The sequence below is a fragment of the Mauremys reevesii genome, linkage group 2 (genome assembly GCF_016161935.1).
Source record: "Mauremys reevesii isolate NIE-2019 linkage group 2, ASM1616193v1, whole genome shotgun sequence".
NCBI classification, from domain to species: Eukaryota; Metazoa; Chordata; order Testudines; family Geoemydidae; genus Mauremys; species Mauremys reevesii.
The window spans coordinates 284,341,919-284,366,240 of NC_052624.1; the positions used below are offsets into that span (position 1 = coordinate 284,341,919).

The 24,322-nt window shown below is 45.5% G+C and overlaps 1 protein-coding gene across 6 annotated transcripts in view; it reads left to right on the forward strand.

The window, feature by feature from the left end:
• The window catches only part of ARHGAP39 (Rho GTPase activating protein 39), a 370,894-nt gene that overhangs the window by 171,354 nt on the left and 175,218 nt on the right, over positions 1-24,322 (forward strand). For all 6 annotated transcript variants that reach the window (XR_005593866.1, XM_039523605.1, XM_039523606.1 and 3 more), the window contains exon 3: positions 4,376-4,456. Coding sequence is in view for 5 of the 6 variants with exons in the window: in XM_039523605.1 (XP_039379539.1) it covers positions 4,376-4,456 (81 nt within the window). In the remaining variant the exon portion in view is untranslated. The remainder of the gene's footprint in view (positions 1-4,375; positions 4,457-24,322) is intronic.

Sequence of the window (24,322 nt, forward strand, 5' to 3'; positions counted from 1 at the left end):
TGATTACCCATTCTGTTCATTCCCACTGGGGCACTTGGCATTGGCCACTGTGGAAAGACAGGATATTGGGCTATATGGACCTTTGGTCTGACCCAGTATGGCCATTCTTATGTTCTTAAGAAAAACACGACAACGTGTAGATGATCTGACTCATGTAGGCCTGTCAACGGGAACAAAGCTAGTTTCCTTTGAAAGTTTGCTAAGAGCTTCCTGCTGATGCTATAAAACAGCTCTTCTAACCTGAGTGAAGGCTTATTTTCCCAGACTCCTGTCTGATACAGTGGCTTTTTCCCCTCCCTCAGTCTTGTCAATTACTCAATATTCTGCCCTATCAAGGGATTTTATTTTTCAGAGTCAGAACCTTCAACAATCAACCTAAAGATAATGAGTAGTGCGTGCTTAGCAACAGTTATGGTGTGGTGAATTTTGATCTGCTATAAAATAAGTCGTTTATATGGAATGTCTGTCATAAATGATATGTTACCATATTTCTCATGACCTGGAAACTTGTAACTTGCATGTGAGGGACAAGATAGTTGCCATCAATATCATTTCCAGCCTGGTGCTTCAGTAGGAGGAGCTGATTACAATGCAACTGTGATTCACCAGTAATGAAATGAAGAACAATACTGTCCATCGTGTGCCTAGAAACAGGGAGCAAGGACCAGGGAATAACATCCCTTATTTCTCCTGACATGTAGTCTCCTCCAGGATATTGTTGCAATACTTAGGATGAGAATGGGGATTATTAGCTACTCCAGAGCGTGCCTCTTGCCATGTGATCTTGTGACCATGTAGCAGCACATGTGGTATATGGCTTTGGGTCATTGAGAGTTCACTCATATACAAGCCTGATATTTGAGTCATTCTCTTCTAATTGCTCCTGGGCTGGCATCTCATGCCACTTTCTTTGAAGCTCTGCAAGGCACTAACATCTGCCAAGTGAATATGAGCACATTTTAGGGCAGAACATATTAAATGCTGCTTCATCTGAGTTGCCCTATGTGCACTTTCAAGCTTTACATTGAAAACTTAAAAATCAGTACTTTGGACAGTCATCCCAGCAACACTTGCATTGCTGGTATTTTACAGGCATCTAAAGGACCAAGGGGTACATTGTGCAATCTTGGTGAAGGAGATATCTTAGGGTGTCAGTTCTTCAATGTATATTGCCCCCAAAGAACCCTGGGTATAGCTAAACATAGAGAAGTGACATGAAATAGAAAAAATAAAATATAGTTGAATAATTAGTTGTAGTCGCTGCTGACTTGCACCATCTGAATCTCATGGACTCTTCACATCTGGGTAATTTGTTCATGTTTTGGATCCAAATGGGTGAATAAATACAAGCTTAATTCCCTTGTGAGCTCCCACCTTCCTCAGAAAACTGGGACTTGAGTCTTGCAGACTCAGCTGGAAAAAAGGTGTCTTAAAAGCAACTTTACTGTACTGGAGCCTCTGTCTTGAGCATCATAGAATCATAGAATATCAGGGCTGGAAGGGACCTCAGGAGGTCATCTAGTCCAAACCCCTGCTCAAAGCAGGACCAATCCCCAATTAAATCATCCCAGCCAGGGCTTTGTCAAGCCTTACCTTAAAAACCTCTAAGGAAGGAGATTCCACCACCTCCCTAGGGAACCCATTCCAGTGCTTCACCACCCTCCTAGTGAAAAAGTTTTTCCTAACATCCAACCTAAACCTCCCCCTCTGCAACTTGAGACCATTGCTCCTTGTTCTGTCATCTCCTACCACTGAGAACAGTCTAGATCCATCCTCTTTGGAACCCCCTTTCAGGTAGTTGAAAGCAGCTATCAAATCCCCCCTCACTCTTCTCTTCTGCAGACTAAACAATCCCAGTTCCCTCAGCCTCTCCTCGTAAGTCATGTGCTCCAGCCCCCTGACCATTTTTGTTGCCCTCCGCTTCTGGAAGAACCTTCCCACATGCTGATTAAAAACAATCTCCCAGACTCACCAAGCCTGCCAGAAGTTCTTTGGGATAGTTAGACAGAAGGGAGACCAGGAGTTACTGTGGTCAACTCCTTCCTGGGTAACGAACTGGCTAAAAAAGACATGCCATGGCAATGCGTGTTCCACTAGCTCCATCTGTGATTCAGGTAGGGAAGAACAAAGGGGGACTTGAGGTGGGTAAATTCCCTTTGCCTCAGCAGTTTGTTCTGGGAGGCAGAGGGGTGCTGAGTGCCCTTAGTTACAAATGTTTGCTGTAACAGAGGAACTTCATCCCAGTCCACTTGCTCAGCCTGCAGCTTCTAGTCCAAGCTTTTAAAACTTGCCTGAAGCCCTTGCTCAGCTAGAGCCTATTCCAGTCCACTGAAGCCAATAGAAAGCATCCAGTTGACTTCAATAGATTCTGAATGGAGCCCACAGCTGGACCATTTTCTAAGTTTCGTCCCAGCCTTCTGAAGTTGCCTGAGCCAAGCCTCAGTAGATTGTGTGAAAGGAGATCACAGCTCATTGTGGAGGAGTTGCCGTAGTCTTTGTATTTGGATTCAGAACTGAACACGAGAACAGATGTCTGCAAGGACTGCAGAATAGGCTGGATACCAAGAGAGTGAGGCAGGGAGAACATGTGCATGTGCTACATACAGAGAGAGAAAAGGGATTAAGAGATTCAACACAGTGCTTCTGCAAGTCATAATTTTAAGGCTCAGAAGCCTCATTAAAATTAGCTTTGACAGATGCTTAATTTTATTGCCACTTTCCTGAATAAAATTTGAGTTCTGTCCTATTAGGAAGATGGCTTTTTTTCATCTTTCTGAAACCAGCATCTAATCTGAACTCTGTGTCTGTGTGTATGTTTTCACACCACATCTTTTAGAGAATTGATCAGAAAGAAGTAGTTTCTCTAGCTTTGCACTTTGTTGTATAAGGAGCTAACAAAATAAATGTCTAACCTTTTGTTCAGTGTGTGTGAATAGCCAGGTGCTCTATAAACAAGCCTGATGATTTATGCAGCCCATTACAGAGTGTTGTTACGGGGGAGAGAGTCCCCCTACTTCCCTGTGCCATTAAAGATACATGATAAGCAAAGTTGGAGGTGTAGCTCTTTTGCGCTGAGTCATATCTGCACATTTATATAAAAATGTGAACGCTGCCTTTAGACAAAGAAAGGAAGGGTAAATTCAATCTAGGGCCTAAATGGAGTAAGGTGTAAAGAGACATCATCTCTGCCTTGTGTTCAGCCGGGAGGAACATGAAGTGGGAGTATCAGGAATGTCAAGGGGCAACTGACCTTTGACCTTGTATAACATTTATATGTGTGAGAGAGAGGCTTTAAAATGTGCTAGTCTGGAAAGTAACACTTCAAAAGTGGCATTATGAGGCTACAGGCTTGTTCTCTCAGTGACTCCAGATCAAATCTACTCCGTGTAGAGTGTTCGTGTTTTCTAACTGCCATCCTGTAAACTCCCTCCAGAATCTGAGAATCAAGCTGGGTTCTTTCCTTCTTGCACACCATTGCCAGCAATGGATGTTCTTCAGGCCACATCAGGCCCTCAGAGACACCATCAGTGGATTTTCACAAGTGTTTGGAACTTGGTAAACAATTCCATTGCTCATTGCCCAAGGAGTAGCCTTTCCATCTCCCTCTTCGTTGTCTTGGCTCTGCAGGGCTAATGGAAGTAAAAAAGTAGTAATATTGTCCAGTCCACTGAAGTCAGCAGATCTGACTCATGTACAGATGGGGGTGGAGGACAGACTTTACTGAGTAGCAAAGGGCCATTTCTACATAGTAGTTCTCCTCTGAAAAACTGCCTGACTAGCAAAATATTGAGCAGACTCTCCATAGGTGTGCAGATGAGTTAACAAAAAACAAAACCAAAATCTCTAGCTCTGCAGAGTTTACAATAAGGTATTTTATCTATTTCAGTGCCGACAGCATGCTAAACTTTATACAGTCCTTGCCCTGAACATCTTATGGAGTGCTATGCTAACGTAGAATGGCTTTCAAATAAATGGGTATGGGTTGACAAGCCCTGGGAAAGGAGGTGGTTTTGGAGGGACAAAGGTTGTGGGACAAGATCATGAGATGCTTTTGTTATGGGCCCGCCTTATTGGGTCCTTTCTTAATGTATAGTTAGTGTTCAGGGAAAAATATGACCTATTTGGGGTTTTGAGGAAAGTCAGCTGAGAGCAATCCCAGGGAAGCAGAAATTTATTACAGTCCATGGATGGCTAAATGATGGTAACTGAGCCACCTGAGAGAGAAGAATTCTGAGTGTGGACCCCAGGCTGGTGGGGATTGGAGGACAGTGTCGGTGAATGCGGGTGTGGGTACATCCCTGTCACCTGCAAGCTAAAATATTGATGCAAATTGCTGTCCTTGGTAACTTCCTTCTTCCCCATTCCTATGTTGCAGTTCTTCACCTCCCGGAGTGTTTGAGAAAGAATATGAAATATACCGGGATTACAATGCAGAAGGTCAACTTCTCCACTACAGGTAGCTGAAATTTATCTACAGTAATGGGGCTTTGTCTTCTGAGAATGACTGTCTGAAATGTAAACACTGTCATATTGTGTGTGGGATTGGGGACGCTATTTGTGAGTGTGTCTGGGTGGGGAAAGCGAACTTCATGGAGCAGGAGGTATTGAACGCCTTATCTCTTTATTCCTTTTGATCTTCCTTTGTAAACTTTGGCTCCCTAATGTAAGGATGATAATCTTGTCTCCTGGTTACTTAGAGTGGAAGCTCTTTGGGACAGGAATTGTTCACTACTGTGTTTGTATAGTACCTACCACAGTGTGGGCTTGGTCTGGGTTGGACCCTAGGCACTAGCATAATAAACATGATAACAATGGTTGGAGCAGGGGATTTGGAGCCCTGGGCTGGAGGCAGTTTGGTGACTGGGCTGGGAATGGAATGCAGGAGTTCCCTTGTTCTCCATCCTTTAGACCCTGCTGCCTCGCCAGTGTGTTTGATTTCCTTAGATATCTTTCCTGCTGAGCATGGGCTGGATAAGACAGTAGCAAATATTCATTTATGGGAGTGATTATTCTGTGTGTATTTCAGAGGTTATAAAAATTGTACTTCAGACAGAAGGCTGCCAGTCTGTTTCTTCTATGCTGTAATCTTGTCGTTTGAAATATGCTCAACTGCTTACATTAGGATTTTGTATAAGAAATTATCAATATTTGCTTTGATTTCTTATTAATGGTAAAAGTAAATATTAAAAAAACAGAGAGGGGAAACCCCACCCCCATATTCTCTGCTTGCTGCTCACAAAGCCCTGTAAGGCTAATGGGACTCTCATATCAAGAGGAAAATCGGGACCCATTTCAGGAATTATGCAGACTCCAGCAGCCTGGTGCTCTGTCAGTCACTGCTGCCTTCTCAGTGAGCCTGCAGCTTGCCAGGATCTGGTAAGAACAGCCATGCCATCATTTGTCCACCGTGGAGCCAGTTTTTGTTGGCTTTCTGAGGTTTTGTTTGGAGCTGTAGATGTTTGTTTATTTGGGTTGTCTGTCTCGTCAGAAAGTTCAGTTGGTTTCAGGCACAGATCTTCTGCCACCAGGCCTCCTCAATCTCTACAGGCAGAGGAGTTGGAGGCTACACCTGGAGGAAGAGAAGATAACAATGCATAACGTCAATCATATCTCTAAGTAGAGACAACCCATGGTAAGAGTGTCTAGCACTTCTGCACACAGTGCATCTTAGAACTGTGGTTGAACCAGTGCATTTTTTGTCCTCCAAACACAATGCACTGCATTAGGAGATGGAGTTGGGAGGTATGGCTAAATTGCTACAGTTGTAGCATTGATGGCTTCCTGGTTGCTCTAGGCAGAAACTGAAGACGACATGCGTTCAGCTAAGCCACATACTTACATTACAAGCTGACTTGTGAAATGCTCTACGTGGGCATTGCATGTGGACAGACGGGGTTTGTACACATAGTGAAAGTTCAAGGTGTTCTGAGCAATGGCTCACTGCAGCACTTCCCCTCTTAGTGTAGACAAGGCCAGAGTTCTCTGTCCTGGTCTGTTCTCTAGAGCTGTCTATCCAAATTGGGGATGGTAGGATTTTCTCTTCCTGACTGGCAGAGTCCAAAGTAATCCAGAAAATAATACTTGGACATTAGTTTCCTCTAATAGAGTCGTTTTATCTAATATCAAACCTGAGGCCTCTCTCACACGGACTCGCTGTCCAGATGGTGCAAGCAGGATGCCTGATTTCAGTCACAACCTTGCAGTTCACAAGAAGGTGGGACGGAGCACTGATGTGCCGTCTGACTGTCAGTGAAGCAGTTCTCCAGAGCATCATGCTTACATTAATGTATCTCTTAAGGATGTTAGTGCTGTGGGTTAGCGGGTGTCAGATTTCCGGCTTGGATATGAGCTTCCAGGATTGTTCAGTTCAGTGTTCCTCTGAGCCTTGATTAACATTCACAGTGTGTGAGCTCCTAATGGGACATCTGTAGGCTCCAGAAATTAAGGACAGGTTAACGCACCAGTTGCAATCGCTTCAGTTTTTATTTCCAACTAGCATTTAGACCCACTGTTTGCATTGAACATTTTCCCCAAGTTAGTTTCAGAGCTTTAAAACGCTATCTGCCCTGCTGGAGGAATACCATTGAGTAACAGAGTACACTCATTTCCTGCCAAATATTTGGCATTTTGAGTCTCCAGGACTGTGTGGAAGGGTCGTCTATGATTCTTCAGCAACATTTGTTCTGTAACATGTAGAGGCTGAGTTGATAGTCTCTCCACCTAAACCCACTTTGGACAACTTAAGATTTCAACTGGGGCCAGGGCTCATCACAGCAGTGCCCTATCTTTAGGGGTCCAAATGGTGCTCTGGTAAAAGCATAGATTATTACTAGTTATTCTTATTTCTGATTTGTATTGTGGTATCCCCTGGGAGCTTCAGTCATGAGCCAGGACCCTGTTGTGCTAGACACTGTACAAACACAGAACAAACAGACAATGCCTGCTCCAAATGCCTTACAGTGTAAGTGAGACGAGGAGGGTGAGGTGATATCTTTTATTGGGACAACTTCTGTTGGCGAAAAGACGCGCTTTCAACAGGGCACCAGCAAAGCAAGCAGCTGCTTGGGGCAGCCCATTTGCAGGGGTGGCAGCCGGCAGGGATTCATCCTGGGAGCTGAGAACCAACAGGGGGCCCTGGGAGCTGTAGTTCCTTGGTTAGCTCCCTGCCTATAGAGCCAGCCCCGGAGCAGGGAAAGAACTACATTTCCCATCATTCCCTTGGCCGCTATCAACAGGAAAGGGAGGGGGAGGGAGTATGGTAGCTGAAACCTCATGCTGCAGCTTGCTGTGAATGGAGAGCTCACTGCTAGAGCGGGGTGGCACTATGAATGGGGAACGAGTGTGCCCAAGGAGTAGAAGGCTTTGGCCCAGATATCCCCTTCAGAAAACATTCCCAGACTGGCTTAGGGATACTGGTGTGACCTCACCTTGCAGCCCCCAAAGAAAGAATTGGGTGGACTAAATGGACAGTGCCCCTCTCTATCTGAAGCCTAGCAAGGGAGGTACGTGGATCCCACTAGAATTTAAAATGATAAGTAAGGGAGGGGAGGCTCTACTGGACCTGGGCAGCTTTAGATGCAGTACCAGGCACGTAGGAGGATTTCCACTTCTGAGCCATGGAAGCAGAAATTGACTTTTCCTTTCCAGATTTAGCTAATATTCAGAAAGGGAATCTAGCGCCTGCCTTCCGGATTTGAACACCTCAACATTCAGGAGTGCTCAAGCTCAGTTTCGACAGCTGTTACTTCATTTCTCCCAAATCAAATATACTGATCCACTGTAATTTGATGTAGAAAAAGTAGGATAAAATTGAGCAAGAAATGCTTCCCAGTGGTTTTTAGGACTGGAATTGCTATTTTCAACAGCCATTGCCTTTTTTTTTTTCAGTTTTATTTGTTTAAAAGGAAGACAGTGATATTGCATTGGCAAATTCCCCATAGAAACAAAGAGTGGAACAAAAGAATAATAAAGGCACCTCAGATTTTCCTCATTTATGGAGGACAGTCTTATAATATGCATCCAGATATCCTCCAATCACACAAGCTGAAAATTGTTCCACTTTACTGCAGTTCTGTAACCATATGGGAACCAATCCTGTCTGTGTTCTGTGCACATCCAAAATTCCTGCTGAATGACCTGCCCTGGGAGCAAGTTACCAGTGACTCAGGGCTGGGGTGGAAGGAGGGTACGGGGGTGGGGGGGGAAAGAGTCCAGGGCTGGGGCAGCAGGAGGTGTGGGTGGAGGGGGCAGAGCCCAGGGCTGGGGTGGCAGGGGTGTGTGGGTGGTGGGGCACTGGTGGGGCGGAAGGGAGGAGCCCAGAGCTGGGGCAGCATGGGGTGTGTGGGAGGAGAGCCCAGGGCTGGGATGGCAGGGGGGTGCGGGTCGTTGGGGGAGAGCCCAGGGCTGGGGTGGCAGGGGGGTGCGGGTGGGCTCAGAGCTGGGGTGGCAGGGGGTGCCGGTGACGGGGGAGAGCCTACGGCTGGGGCAGCAGGAGGGTGCTGGCGGGGAGCCCAGGGCTGGGGTGGAAGGAGGATATAGGTGGTGGGGGGAGAAGAGCCCAGGGCTGGGGCAGCAGGGGGTGCAGGTGGGGTGGCAGGGGGGGTGAGGGTGGGGGGACACTGGTGGGGAGGAAGGGGGGATCCCAGAGCTGGGGCAGCATGGGGTGTGTGGGGGGAGAGCCCAGGGCTGGGGCAGCAGGAGGGTGCAGGGGGGAGCCCAGGGCTGGGGTGGAGGCAGGCAAAAATTTTTTTGCTTGGGGCGGCAAAAAACCGAGAGCCAGCCCTGGCTTTCAAGCACGCACGGAGCTGTTCTTCAGGTCTGGGGAAGGTCTGAAGAAGAGCTCCGTGTGGGCTTGACAGCATGTCTCTTTCACCAACAGAAATAGGTGCAATAAAAGAGATTTCCTCATCCACCTTGTCTGTTTTACGTCCTGGGGCTGACACAGCTGTACGCTGCAAACTACAATCTGAGTATAAGACAAGAGGCAACAGGAGAAGCCCAAGGAAACAGAGACAGTACTGGTCACTATGATAGGCAGCCTTAGGTGCTCTGCTGTAATTTGGCCTCAGTTTAAGATGAGCTGGAGCTCCCTTCATGAAGCTGCCCTTAGACCAGCATGGTGCCTGGTTAGTGACTCATCCATTCTGACGTGATTAATAGTCAAAATCTTCCCGTTGAAGAGGTTCTTGCTTGTGTGATTTGATGGCTGTTGGCAGGGCTGATGTGGTGGTGAGAGCTGCTGACCCAGCCTGCAGAGGCTGAGTTTGTAACTTTCAGCCTGCATAGCCAGCTATAAATATCTTCTTTCAACTGTCTACTCTGCTAGCCCTGTAACTTCCTTTCCTTTGCCTTGATCTCACAAGAGGAATTCATTTACACTGACTATCTGGCCTGTCAAAATTCATCTCCATTTGGACCGTGGGATGAAAAACAAACTTCCTAAAAGTAAGAGATCAGACTTCCCAACACAAATGGCAATGACTTTTCTTATTGTAACCCTATACCATTGAATGACCTTAACATTCTTGTATGGCCCTGGTAGAACCTTCCTGTGTTCTCTTATATACACCTGCAACGTGCTGTATGTGAAGGCAGCGGGTGAGCTTGGCCAGCCTAATAACAACCATTCCTCAGAGCCTTCCTCCGTGAGCTGAGTAAGTTGCATGCCCATCTTCCGGGTGAGGATACTAACGGGAAGTGATTTGCCCAAGCTCTATATCATTGTTCCAGCTGGTATCAAACTCAGGGGTGCCTGGCTCTCAGGCCCGTGCTTGGCCCAGTAGACCACATGGTCACTCTTTTAGTGTGCAGGTAGCAGTGGGAATACTCATTCAGTGTGCATCCAGGTGAGTGTCTGGGCAAAGCCAAACAAGGCTGGAGAGGTAACTGAGACTCTGTGATTTGTTGTGTGAGCAGCTATTTCTGTAAACAGGACGGAGCAAGCAGGACAGTGATTTGATGCTGGTCAATTCTGACCCTCTGCCAGCTGGATTATCACACTGGATACAAGCTCCAATAAGATAGAAGAGAAAATGTAGGTTCTCTCAGTGACAGCAACTCCATCTGCAAGTGGGCGAATGCCCCCCTCCTAGCAGTCAGGAGGTCTGTGTAGCCTTACAGCTAGCATGTACAGTGCCTTGTCTGCCTTATGCACGCCAGCAACACATCTTGCAACAGCTGCCTGTGTTTTCTCTTCCTTTCGTGTGGGGCCTTTTCCAGCAACCAAGCAATTAAAAGATGAAATTTCACTGTGGTTAGCACACACGAGCTGTTTGCCTTAACACAAGCTTTGCTGGAGAGAGAGACTTCCATTTCTTTCCTCTCTCAGCTTTATTGGCTCTAAAACACAGATCACCCCTACCTCCCCCAAATCTGTGCCAGATGGGAAGCTAATTAGCAGCTTCAAGCCCCCTGCTTGGTTAATTAGCTAAGAGTGGATTATTTTCTTCAGGAACCAGGCAGAGGTGTCCTTTACGGGTGGGCCTCTGTGTGCAGTCAGGAGAGAAGAGCTCCTGTAATAAAAGTGGGAGCTTCTTTTGAGGGTATGGCTAACCCCCCGCTAAGGTGTAGCGATGTGGGCTTTGGCTGCTGTGCAAACTGTTCTCTTGCCACCAAGGGTGAAAGTTAGGGCCAGGACTTCCAGCTGAGCCTAGTGATTTTTTTGTGCCCAAATCGACACATTGAAAGGGCTTGATTTTCAGGGGCAGGTGGTTGGTGCTTTATGAAATCAACCGCCCTCCTGGATTTAAGGTGTCTCAGCTTGGGCTCCCCCAAAATGGAGGCAGCCAGACTCGCTGGGCATAGCTGAAAATCTCGGGCGAGGTGCTGCAAGGCCCTGTGACAGGAAATGCATGGGCTATAAGGACACAAGGAGAGAACTCTGGCCTAGAGCACTGCTGGGAACACAGGAAGGTGAGCAGAACCCACAGAATCATGACACAAAATGGCTGTTGCGCTTGGGCACAGCCTGGCAACACAGAGCCAGCTCAGAAGTCACCTTCCTGGGCCCTGTCAGGAGGCAGTGGGTTCGGTCCCTGGTGAGGAGACATGCTCAGCTAACCCCTCCGACTAATCATCAGATGGGGGTCCATGTGCGGCAGTTGCTTGGCCAGAGAAAGGGGGTGTGTTTTGAGAGTAGTTGGGGGAGATCTGAAGATCTCCCTGATGGTCCCCCTGCCTTTCCAGCATGCTGACACAGACATTGAGCACGTGACTGAAATGGACCAGAGCAAGGATAGATAAAGGTTTAAAGGCTAAATCCTGCCCCAGCTTGAGGTACGCTTGTCGCTGCCTGGCTTGCAGAAGTCCCTCCTGCACTGCAGCTGAGCTCTCCACAGCGCAGGAGTGCCATGCATTTGCTGCCTACGCTTTCATCAAAGCTGCCTCCACAATCATTCAGCCTCAGAGCATCCACCTTATTATATTCAGCAGCTTGCAAATCCCAGGCAGCATCCATTCATAAAACGCTCCTGAGCAGTTACTGTAGGGCAGGGATTTAATATCCGAATAGAGCCAAAACGAAGCATTATCTGCAGGGCAAGAGTAGTGCTGGGGGGGCTAAGACATTGACTATTGAGTGTGGGGGAGCATGAGGCAACTCCTCCACTCACCCCTCCCAAGTCCTGCATTAGCACCATAAATGATGCATCAGCATTAGCCGGCATCAGCATTATCTATCTTGGCGCTGCACAGATAAACAAGACCAGGTTCTTGCCCTGAAGGGCTTGCAAGGTAAATGAAGAGGTAGGATGTATGTGGCCAGGCTGCAGCTTGGGAACGGGGACAGAGGGACATGGCATACCAATGAGGCTGTGCTCTTGCTGCAGTAGCTGATGTATCGTGGAGGCTGGCATTGGCCTAATAGTTTTGTTCTCTCTCCTGTGTCATTTCCTTACGCCTTCGTGTGCACACGCCCATGCGAGTGCTTTCATGCCCGTGCCCCATAGCGGAGAAGGGAAGAGTAGGGGTTGCAGGGCTTGGGGGAGAAGTGTTTGAAGAGAGTTAGTGGAGAGGGAGGAAGCCTGGTCACAGGTTCCAGGACTCGTGAGCGGGAGGGCATGTGGAGTGGGCCAGCTTTGTGGCTTGGACAGAGCTAAGAAATGAGGGAGGCTAGTGAAGGGGTTTGAGGTGGGGCAGGATGTGAGTGTACATAGTTAGGGCCCTACTAAATTCATGGCCATGAAAAATGTGTCACGGACCGTGAAATCTGGTCTCCACCCGTGAAATCTGGAAGTTGCAGGGGGTCACAAGGTTATTTTAGGGATGTCATGGTATTGCCACCTCTACTTCTGTGCTGCCTTCAGAGCTGGGCAGCTGGAGAGCGGTCGCTGTTGGCTAAGTGCCCAGCTCAGAAGGCAGTGCCCCATCAGCAGCAGCGCAGAAGAGAGAGTGGCAATACCATACTATGCCACCTTTACTTTTGCACGCTGCCTTCAGAGCTGGGCAGCTGGAGAGTGGCAGCTGCTGACTGAGGGCCCAGCTCTGAAGGCAGCAGCACAGAAGGGTGGCAATACCATCCCAGGCCATCCTTTCTTCTGCGCTGCTGCTGACGGTGGCTCTACCTTCATAGGTGGGCTCCCAGCTGCCGCTCTCCAGCTGCCCAGCTCTGAAGGCAGCGTCGCCGCCAGCAGCAGTGCAGAAGTAAGGGTAGCAGTACCGCAACCCCCCCTACAATACCCTTGTGACCCCACCACAACTCCTTTTTGGGTCAAGACCCCTACAATTACAACACTGGGAAATTTCAGATTTCAATGGATGAAATCACAACATTTATGATTTTTAAAATCCTATGACCATGAAATTGACCAAAATGGACCATGAATTTGGTAGGGCTCTATACATAGTGAAGGCATCCTAGCTTTCCCCTGGGTCTACCTTGCCTTGCTCTTCTGAATGTTGCTGCTGCAGTTTTCTGGGAAGAGGATGCATGGTGGAGGGCAGAGGGCTGTAGATTGCCAGTTTGAAAGTGCCAGTTAAATGCCCCCAGTACACCCCTGTTCTCCCATGCACTGTGCTCTCATTCCCCTTGTCCTTTGCTTCAGACTAGCATGTGTGGACGAGTCTGAGGCTTCAAAGCTATCTGCTATGAGAATCGGGTACTGTACTGCTAGAGCAGGGGTAGGCAACCTATGGCACGGGTGCCGAAGGCGGCACGCGAGCTGATTTTCAGTGGCACTCGCACTGCCCAGGTCCTGGCCACCAGTCTGGGGGGCTCTGCATTTTAATTTAATTTTACATGAAGCTTCTTACACATTTTAAAAACCTCATTTACTTTACATACAACAATTGTTTAGTTATATATTACAGACTTATAGAAAGAGACCTTCTAAAAACGTTAAAATGTATTACTGGCCCATGACACCTTAAATGAGAGTGAATAAATGAAGACTCGGCACAGCACTTCTGAAAGGTTGCCGACTCCTGTGCTAGAGACAACCCTAGGCATGCTGAGAACCTTGACAAAGAGGGGTCACAGCCCCCAACAAATCATTGCTTTCTTCTTCCACCTAGCTCAACAACCCACCTGTGTCCCCTGCCCGAGACACCCCTTGGTCTGAATGGTGTGCGTTCTCTGCTGTGGGCACACCATTCCCAGAACCCTTTGCAGGTGTGCTCCAGAGCAGGGTGTCGGGACAGTTTGCACAAAGGAGTCAAGGACACATTCAAGATCCAAAAGCAGCCAGTCACTTAATGAGATAGAAACTAGTACCCCAGGGATTGGGCATAAACTCCACGGTCTGAGACTAGCCTGGTGGGGGGCGAGAGTGGCAGCCCCTGTCCTGTCTCAGCAACTTCCCCACCCATGTGGCATCCTAGGTGTCCAGCTTCCTGACGTAGGCCCAAGGCTACCCCAGGCCCTGCGGCAGGATCCTTGGAAAGAATGTGAAGGGAACTGGCTGGACCTCTCTGCCTTCGCGGTGGAACAGGATCCACACAGCCCGCTGACAACTTGCTGGGAGGGTGGTTTTCTAATACAGCAAATTATGATTAGTGGGTGTCATTAAGGGGATGATGTCTCACTCTGTGTCTAGATGGCATTTGAAGGAGAGCCCTTGCATCTTAATGCTCGTCAAGAGGGCCAAGGGCAATAATCAGCCTTGTATTTAACTTATTTTATTCTTACTGGGTTGAACATAAAGCAGCTCGTTGTGGCCCCTCGAGCCTGGATCTTTAGATGATCCCAGAGGCCGGGAGAGCATTCTTCTCTTCCGAGCCCTGTAACAACCCAAAGGGATGAATTCCTTGTACATCTGTGGGGCAGATTTGTCAAGAAAGGGTTAATCAGATCTGAGAAACTGCTAGCCCTATACATAAGCTGATTTATTGGTCAGATGTAATGCTTCCATTGTGCTCCCTTGATTGACTGGTAGGGAGTGGAGTCTTCTTAAAACACGCTAGAACTAATCTGTCTAGATCAGAATGCTCCAGCTCACCTGCTCATGTAGTTGAATTCATCTTCTGTCTTAATAAGCAGCTGCCTCTCTTCTGGTTTCTTGTTGGCAGTGATTCAACACTGCATAGGGTGTGCTAACTCTCCCTTTTTTAACTGCACTGGGAACCCAGGATTTGTCTGTGGCTGTAAGGAAAGGGTTAAACCTCCAGGGCTGAGCTCTGCAATTACAACCCAGAATCCTGCAATCCATAGGACGCAGTGTGCATCGTAGTAAGCAGATATAGTCAGTGCAGGGGTCGGCAACCTTTCAGAAGTGATGTGCTGAGTCTTCATTTATTCACTCTAATTTAAGGTTTCGCTTGCCAGTCATACCTTCTAAAAATGTTAAAATGTCTCTTTCTACAAGTCTATAATATATAACCTAAACTATTGTATGTAAAGTAAATAAGGTTTTTAAAATGTTTAATTTTAAATGAAACTTCTTAAATTAAAATGCAGAGCCCCCCGGACCAGTGGCCAGGACCCGGGCAGTGTGAGTGCCACTGAAAATCAGTCTGCGTGCCGCCTTCGGCACACGTGCCATAGGTTGCCTACCTCTGTACTAGTGTGTCCACCAGGGCATCCTGGGAAGCTGAGATATTACTCTCCTGGGAATTTCCCAGGAACAAAAGAACTTAACCTTAAACCAGAACCCTCATTCCATTATGTAGGCAATTCTGTTCTGGGAGTAATCGAGGTGTCTGCTTACTTAAGTGTAAACAGTATAATTTTAAATAGACTCTCAAGGGGACTAGTCTGGGCTGGGTGCTCTTTGTTACTGTTGTATAACTCAGAGTGAATAAACTCTTGGTTCTTGGCCTCCATCTTAAATACTTGATAGGATCAAAGTAAAAGGCCAGTCAGACCAATTAGCTCCTCCAGCTCATCCTTCAGGACCAGTTGCAGGATGGTTCTGGTCAAACTAGCCTATAGATGTCCCAAGAGATGGGGCTGCAGCCATTCTCTTTCAACATCTGGTCCATCTCATGGTAAGGGAGGTTTCCTTGCCTAAATGCTCCCTTTTAAATTTCATTCCATTGTAGTTAGTGTTGTGATATCACTTAATGGGCGATGGTTAGAATAGAGAAGTTTAAAAATGTGAACAATGAGTTGGGGATAGATTCCAGGAGTCCTGACATTATCCCCGTCTCTGGCCAACAGACAACACTGTCTCTGTGGACTGCCAGCCACACGACTGCTTAGGAAGCTCAGCATACACCTTTCTACCAGCTCAGAAGAGTGGAGCTGGGAGAACGTTTAGTTGTGGATGAAGTTTACCAGCTTCCAGCAGAACTCTGCTCAGTTTGCTGTGATGCTGCTTGTGTCCTCAGGACATCACCAGCTTGCCAAGTCCCTTGCTACCAGGAAATGTTACTGCTGCCTAAAGGGATGTGTGCCAGCTGACCTCCCTGCTGTTAGCACCGGTCTCTGGGCATGTTCAGTGGCTGGCCTACGGGAATAACACTGCTGCTGATCTTGTGCTGCCAACCTCTTCTTATATCTCTGCATGGAGCAGATAATGCTGTGGTGCCAAGGGCTAGGATGCTTCCATGTGGCTGTGGCTGTGAGTTCAGCTCCCATTGGAGCCAGGCTGGAAAGGGTGAGAGGGTGGGGTAGTGGAAACCAGTTCAGGGAGTCCTCTCTATGCAGGGAGCAAAGAAGAAACAGGGGCTCATGGTTCCATCTCATAGCTGTCACAGCCCCTGGGACAGAGGTGTAGGGAGTTTTAATGATACAGACTAAGACGCTATATCTGCCAGCTGGTCTTCCACTCGGTAGTGTGGTAACACACTGCCAAAGGAATGGAGGGCAGGGGCTTGGCAAACCCATGTGGTGCTGTCTCTCTGATCTTCTCTCCCCTCAAACTAAGGCTTATGCAGTGGTGTATGGTCCTCATCACCATCTGAGTGTCCAAAAGGCTGAGCAGTATTGGCTCCACTTGTGCATTCCTTCAATGCGGAGCATACTTGGCTTGACCCCTTCTGGAGCCTGAGAGCGGCTGGAATCTTTGACAGCTTGGCGCTGCCGTTCACAACAGGCATTGTTTTAAGGGGTGCATAGTCTGTGACCTCCAATACTAAACTATGCCAAAGACGCACGTATCCCAAGCATTTGTTAGCCCTGCTGCCGGCTGCCAGTGCACCTGCCTGCAAGAACATCTCATTGACTATTCCAGTTGTCTTGCATGTGGTAGAGTCCAGAACTTGACACTCTGCCCACCAGCTGTTTGGTTCATCCACCTCCTTACTACACTGACTTTGCAGCTTATGACTGGCTCTCAAGATGTTCTCGTAATAAGTGTTTTCCTTCCTGATACTTAAAAACTTAAAGGCAAATCTGTCTTCTGGTTTCTTCAGAAATAATGAACAGGCTTGGGTTTAATGCAAGTTAAACCCTGAGAGTAGGGTGACCAGATGACAAAGATGAAATATCGGGACGGGGGGAGGTGAGGGGGCGGGCGGAGGAAAAAAAAAAGCTGCTGGAGTGCCCCCCCCCACCGCCGCCAGGAGGCACAGCCCCATCTCCACCCGACTCTGGTGGCCGCAACAAGTGAACGTGCCCCGGCCCGGAGCTGCCAAGCCCACGTGCTGTGCTAGATCCCCGGGGCTGCCTGGCCGCTCCATGAGCCATGGGCGTGGCGCAGGAGGCCCAGGTCTGCCTCGCCTTCTACCGGGGGCTCGGGCGGAGGGAGCCGCTGTGGGATCTCTGCCGGGCCATGCTCACCTTCCTGGAGAAGCTGGACTGGAGCAGTTCGCAGGGTGAGTGCTGGGGGCCACCACCTCCCTCCAGGCTTGCGCCGCCATACAGCTGATCAGTGCAAGCCTGGGAGGGAGGAGGAATGCGGCGTGTTTGGGGAAGAGGCGGGGCCAGGGCAGAGATTTGGGGAGGGGTCCAATGGGGGAAGGAGGGGGCGGGGCTGGGGGTGGGGGGGTGAGAGCCCCTCCAGGCTCCACCTGTGCACCGGAGCGGAGGGCAAAATTGCTTGTTTGTCCAGTGTCCCGATCGAACATCAGTCGGGACGTGGGACAAACAAGCAAATATCGGGACAGTCCCGATAAAATCGGGACGTCTGGTCACCCTACCTGAGAGGCACGATTACAGGAGGATTAAAAATCCATGTGTGTGACTGAGACAGCGAAGAGAAGGTTTGACAGGTTTGTCATTGTTGTTCTCAGTCTATGCAGCTATAGAATAATCTCCAGAGTGATGGAAGCTTCGTTGTTTGAGACCTTTAGAACTGGAATTGGAAAACATACTGTTTGGAGAGAACTACATATAGGCCATGTGCACCTCCAGCTCCAGCTTGTGATTCTGTGATTTTAATCTTACTGTATAGCAAAAAGGCTGTGGAGAAAAAATCTGATCTCTTGTCTATGGGCAGCGAAGACTTCAGATTTGATTATCTGACAGGAAAATGTGGGTGTTTCAACTTTCGGGCAGTGGTTTCTTTCTCATGTAAATGAAAACAAAATGCTGTTTGTGTAGGAAGAATTCTCTGCATTCAGGCCATTTGGTTCTACACTGTTGTGCTAATTTTTTTTTATTTTATTCATCTCTTAATGTGTCTGATTCTCAGTTGGCCTTATGGTTAGTTGCATCCTTGTTTTAATAAAACTTTAAAATGCCACTCTCATCCCCAGTCTGAGACTAATTAATTTCAGATTCAGGTAAAATTCCTAATACCTAAATGCCATGATGTTTAATATCCTGCTGCTATGAAATTTAGATCTGAGTTTATGGAGTAACCAAAGAAGTGGATGTTTTGCTGATAATCCCTTTAGCATAAATAGACAAGCGCTGCCATTAGGACCTGATCTTCAGCAAGATGTGCACATGGCCAGCAGGATGCACAGTTAACTGTTTGCACACAAGTCAGGATACCTGGAATTACATACCTCTCTCTATCTTTTTGAAGTTCAAATCATTAGTAAGTTGTTAGACTTTAGTATCAACATACCATTGAGTGAACAAAGCAGATTACACCTCTCAGAGCTATTGAATTAGTCTGTCTGCAAATTATGTAGTGGTCAAATCACTTTCCCAAATTCATCCAACTGTCTGGAGTAGAATCCAGGACCCTGTGATTTAGGTGGCCTGGGAGGTGGGAGAGTAATAACCTAGCCTCTTTCATCTCTAGCTCACAAGAGGAATTAAGTTTGTTGGGTTCATCCTAGTCGGGTGTTTATCCACTACTAAAAACCACCGTAGAGCCTGGTCTATGAATAAGGACAATAGACTTCAGAAAAGCAAACTTGAACAAACTCCGCTAGAAGGTAAGGTTGCATGGGAAGAAAATCTAAGGGAAAAGCTGGTCAGGAGAGCTGGCAATTTCTTAGATGCAATATTTAAGGCACAAAAGCAAACTATGCTGATGTGATGGAAATATAGGAAGAATTAATAAGAGGCCAGTATGTTGCATCTGGAGCTCTTTAATGACCTGAAAATCCAAAAAGAATCCTTCAAAAAGTGAAAACATTGACAAATTGTGAAGGATGAGTATAAAATAATAGTTCAAACATAGAAAAAACCCCAACCCTCTGTGATCATGTGAGACTTGAGTGACATATGCTGCAGATATCATGCTGCCAATACTAAAACATCCTTCTAATTTCTAAATATTAGAAAATTATCTAATGCAAAGTGTTGCATCCAGCACGGGACAATTCTATATTAGACCTCTTCTTGACAGATAAAGGAACTGATCACAGAACTAAATACTAATGTTATGTACAAGTGATCATGACTTAGTCACACAGTGTGCAAACAAAACTAAAAAAACAGACCAGTAATTATATACTTGGTGTTTTAAAAGGACCCATTTCACAAGGCTGAAAATAACTGAGCCAAGTCAGCTGGGAGGAAGAATTAATCAGAAGAGTGTGAATGATAATTGGGAATTGGTTAAGAACTCTGTACTAAATGCCCCAAAAGCCCCAATTTATGAAGAAGGCCATACTGGTTAAAAAACTGACCTGGTTTAGAGGGGACATGAAGGCAGCTATAAAATTAAATAAATATAATTATATACAACAAATGGAAGAAAGGAGAAGTTGATAGTAATTAATATAAATCAGAAGATAGAATTGTAGAAAATTAATAAGGGAAGCAAAGGGACAAAAGAAGAAATCTATGGCCTGTAGAGTTAAGGAGTTTTTTTTTAAAAGTATATTAGGAACAAAAAGAATCCTAACAATGGTATTTGTCCATTACTAAATGGCAATGGTAGAATTATCAATAATAATGCAGAAAAGGCACAAGTGTTCAATAAATATTTCTATTCTGTATTTGGGGAAAAACAGGTGTATTCATGTGATAATGATAGTACTCTTTCCATTTCACTAATGTCTCAGGAGGATAGTGAACAGCAGCTATTAAAGTTAGACATTTTTAAATCAGAAGGTTAGATAGTTTGTATCCAAGAGTTTTAAAAGATCTGGCTGAGGAGCTTGCTGCACTGTTAATGTTTATTTTCAGTAAGTCTTGGAATGCTGGGGAACTTCCAGAAGACAGGAAGAAAGCTCTTGTTGTGCAGTTATTTAAAAAGGGTAAATAGGATGACTTGGGTAATTGTAGGCCTGCCAGTCTGATATTCACCCCAGGCAAGATAATGGAGCAGCTGATACGGGACTCAATTAATAAAGAATCAAAGGAGGGTAATATAACTAATGCCAAGCAACATGGGCTTATAGAAAATAGATCCTGTCAAACTAACTCAATATCTTTCTCGAATGAGGTCACAAGTTTGGCTGATAAAGGTAACAGAGTTGCCATAATAGACTTCTGTGAAGTGTCAGACTTGGCACAGCATGACATTTTGATTTTAAAAAGCCCTAGAATGATATAAAACTAACATGCACACATTAAATGGATTAAAACTGGTTAACTGATAGGTCTCAATGTAACAGTAAATGGGAAACTATCATCTGTCCTGAAGATTGGTTCTTGGTCCTAGACTAACTTTTTTTATCAATGGCCTGGAAGAAAACATAAAATCATCACTGATAAATTTTGCAGATGACGTAAAAATTGAGTGAGTAGTAAATAGTGCAGAGGACATGTCTGATACAGAGCAATTTGGGTCACTTGGCAAGGAGGGTGCAAACAAACACGATGTATTTAAATAGGGCTAAATGTAAACACACATCTAGGAACAAAGAACACAGGTCATAGTTATAAGATGAGGGACTCTATCCTGTGAAGCAGTGACATTGAAAAAGATTTGCAGGTGATGGTGGATAATCAGCTGAACATGAGCTCCCAGTGCGATACTGCAACCAAAAAGGGCTAATGCGATCCCGGGAAGCATTAACAAGAGAATCTTGAGTTAGGAGTAGAGGGGTTATTTTACCTCTGTTTTGGAAATGGTGCAGCAACCGCTGGAATCCTGTGTCCTGTTCTGGTGTCCACAATTCAAGAAGGATGTTGATAAATTGGAGAGTGTTCAGAGAAGAGCCTGAGAGTGATTAAAGGATTAGAAAACGTGACTTATAGTGATGACTCAAGTAGCTCACTCTATTTAGCTTAATAAGGAAGGTTTTGGGGTGACTTGATTAGTATATAAAGTAGGGCTGTCGATTAATCGCAGTTAACTCACGCAATTAACTCAAACATTTAATTGTGATTTAAAAAATTAATAGTGATTAATCACAGTTTTAATTGCATTGTTAAACAATAGAATAACTATTGAAATTTATTACATATTTTTGGATGTTTTTCTACATTTTAAAATATATTTATTTCAATACAAACTGTACAGTGCTCACTTTATATTATTTTTGATTACAAATATTTGCACTGTAAAAATGATAAAAGAAATAGTATTTTTCAATTCACCTCATACAAGTACTGTAGTGCAATCTCTTTATCGTGAAAGTGCAACTTACAAATATAGATTGTTTTTTACATAACTGCACTAAAAAAAAAAAAACTAATGTAAAACTTTAGAACCTACAAGACCACTCAGTCCTACTTCTTATTCGGTGCCTGCTTCTTATTTATAATGTCAGCTGAAAGTCAGAACGGGTGTTTGCATGACACTGTTGTAGCTGGCATTGCAAGGTATTTACGTGCCAGATATGCTTAACATTTGTATGCCCCTTCATGCTTTGGCCACCATTCCAGAGGACATGCTTCCATGCTGATGACACTTGTTAAAAAAATAATGTGTTAATTACATTTGTGACTGAACTCCTTGGGGGAGAATTGTATGTCTCCTGATCTGTTTTACCTGCATTCTGCCATATATTTCGTGTTATGGCACTCTCGGATGATAACCCAAAACATGATCGTTTTAAGAATCCTATCAGTGCTGATCTGACAAAACACAAAGAAGGTAACAATGCGAGATTTCTAAAGATAGCTACAGCACGCAACCCGAAGTTTAAGAATCCGAAGTGCCTTCCAAAATCTGAGAGGGACGAGGTGTGGAGCAAAGAGTAACACTCCGTTGTGGAAACTACAGAACCCGAACCATCAAAAAAGAAAATCAACCTTCTGCTCGTGGCATCTGACTCAGATGATGAAAATGAAGATGCATTGGTCCGCACTGCTTTGGATTGTTATCGAGCAGAACCCATCATCAGCATGGAAGCATGTTCTCTGGAATGGTGGCCGAAGCATGAAGGGACATATGAATCTTTGCCGCATCTGGTACATAAATATCTTGTAACGTTGGTTACAAAAGTGCCATGAGAACGCCTGTTGTCACTTTTGGGTGACATTGTAAACACAAGGCATTCAGCATTATCTCCTGCAAATGTAAACAAGCTTGTTTATCTGAGCGATTGGCTGAACAAGAAGGACTTGAGTGGATTTGTAGGCTCTAAGTTTTATATTTTATTTTGAATGCAGTTTTTTTTTGCATATAATTCTACATTTGTAAGTTCAACTTTCATGATAAAGAGATTGCACTACAGTACTTGTATTAGGTGAATTGAAAAAAACTATTTATTTTGGTTTTTTACAGTGCAATTATTTGTAATAAAAAATAAATATAAAGTGAGCACTGTACACTTGGTATTCTGTGTTGTAATTGAAATCAATATATTTGAAAATGTAGAAAACATCAGAAAATCTTTAAATAAATGGCATTCTATTATTGTTTAACAGTGAAGTTAATTGTGCGATTAATCACTATTAATTTTTTTAATCGCTTGACAGCCCTAATATGAATACCTACATGAGAAGCAAAATTTTGCTAATGGGCTTGTCAATCCAGCGTACAGAGATATAACATGATCCAATGGCTGACACGTTCAGACTGGAAATAAGGTGTAAATTTTTAACAGTGAGGATAATTAACTATTGGAACAGTTTACCAAGGGTGATGGTGGATTCTCCATCACTGACAATTTTTAAATCCAGATCTGCTGTTTTTCTAACATATCTGTGTAAGGAATTATATTTAGGGAAGTTCTCTGGTCTGTGTTATACAGAAGATCACCCTAATTGATCGCTATGTTCCCTTCTGGCCTTGGAATCTATGAATTTATGAAAAATCAGAAAGGCCAAGGCACAAAATGAGTTACAGCAAGGGACATAAGTCTATAAGGTTCTATAAATACATTAGGATCAAGAGAAAGACATGGGGAAGTGTAGGTCCAATACTTGGCGGGGAAGGGGAGCTAATAACGGACAGCCCCAAGAGGGGTAAGATGTTTAATGCCGATTGCCTCAATCTTCACTAAAAAAGTCAATTGTGATCAGATGTTAAACTGTTCATATCAACAAGAAGGGGGGAAGGAACACAAAGCAGAATAGGGAAAGAACAGGTTACAGACTCTTTAGGTAAGTTAGATGTATTTAAGTCAGCAGGGTCTGATGACATTCACCCTAGAGTGCTTCAGCTAGTTTCTCAAGTAATCTCAGAACCATTAATGACTATCTTCAAGAATTCGGGGTAGACAGTTGAGGTCTCTGCCCTTCTCCAGGCCTCTATCATAATACCTATTCTTAGAAAGAGGAATAAAGAGAGCCCCCAGAATTATAGATCAGCCAGCCTAACTTCAGTGTGGTTGCAGAAATAAGTGGAATTAAGGTTGTGTAATAAACACAAATGAGGTTCATGGGGGGAGTGACTAGAGCTGGGGATTGAGTCAGGGCTCCTGAATTCTGTTCCTGGCTCTGCCACTGAATCCTTGTCTCCTTGGGCAGGTGACATAATCTTTGTTGCCTCACTTTCCCATCTAAGAAGGGAGACTAACCCTGACCCACATCCGAGGAGCACGTTATGCTCAGTATTTTCAGAGCACATAATGATCCTCCAGATAAGCAATGCATTTTTATACATCAGCTGTAATAACAGGGATAGCTCAGTGGTTTGAGCATTGGCCTGCTAAACCCAGGGTTGTGAGTTCAATCCTTGAGGAGGCCACTTAGGGATCTGGGGCGAAAATTGGTCCTGCTAGTGAAGGCAGGGGGCTGGACTCAATGACCTTTCAAGGTCCCTTCCAGTTCTAGGAGATTGGTATATCTCCAATTATTACCTAACCTTCTCACCCATCCACTGGCACAGCAGACCCTAGCTCTGGGCTGGGCGGGTCCCCAGCACTACTTCTGCTGATAGTGCCTGGGTCCCATTGGAAACTGTCATCCCAAGCATTGGCATGGCCTGTCCCTGCTTAGTTTGAGGCTTGACAGGATTATGAGAGAGTCGCTGCAGGTTGTATATGGCAAGTAACTCAAGTTAACACTGACCTTTGAGGCATTGTGTATTAATTCAGGTTAACTCTGTCCTTCAGCAGCTTCTCTGCTTTACAGGCAATTAGCTGGAAACCTGCCATTCTTCAGCCATTCATGCTCTTTCATTCCAGCACTCATTGATTGTAATCCTTGCAAGATAATCCTGTGCCCTCAAGTTCTGCTGTGTTTCTCTTAGTATCCTAGGCAGGA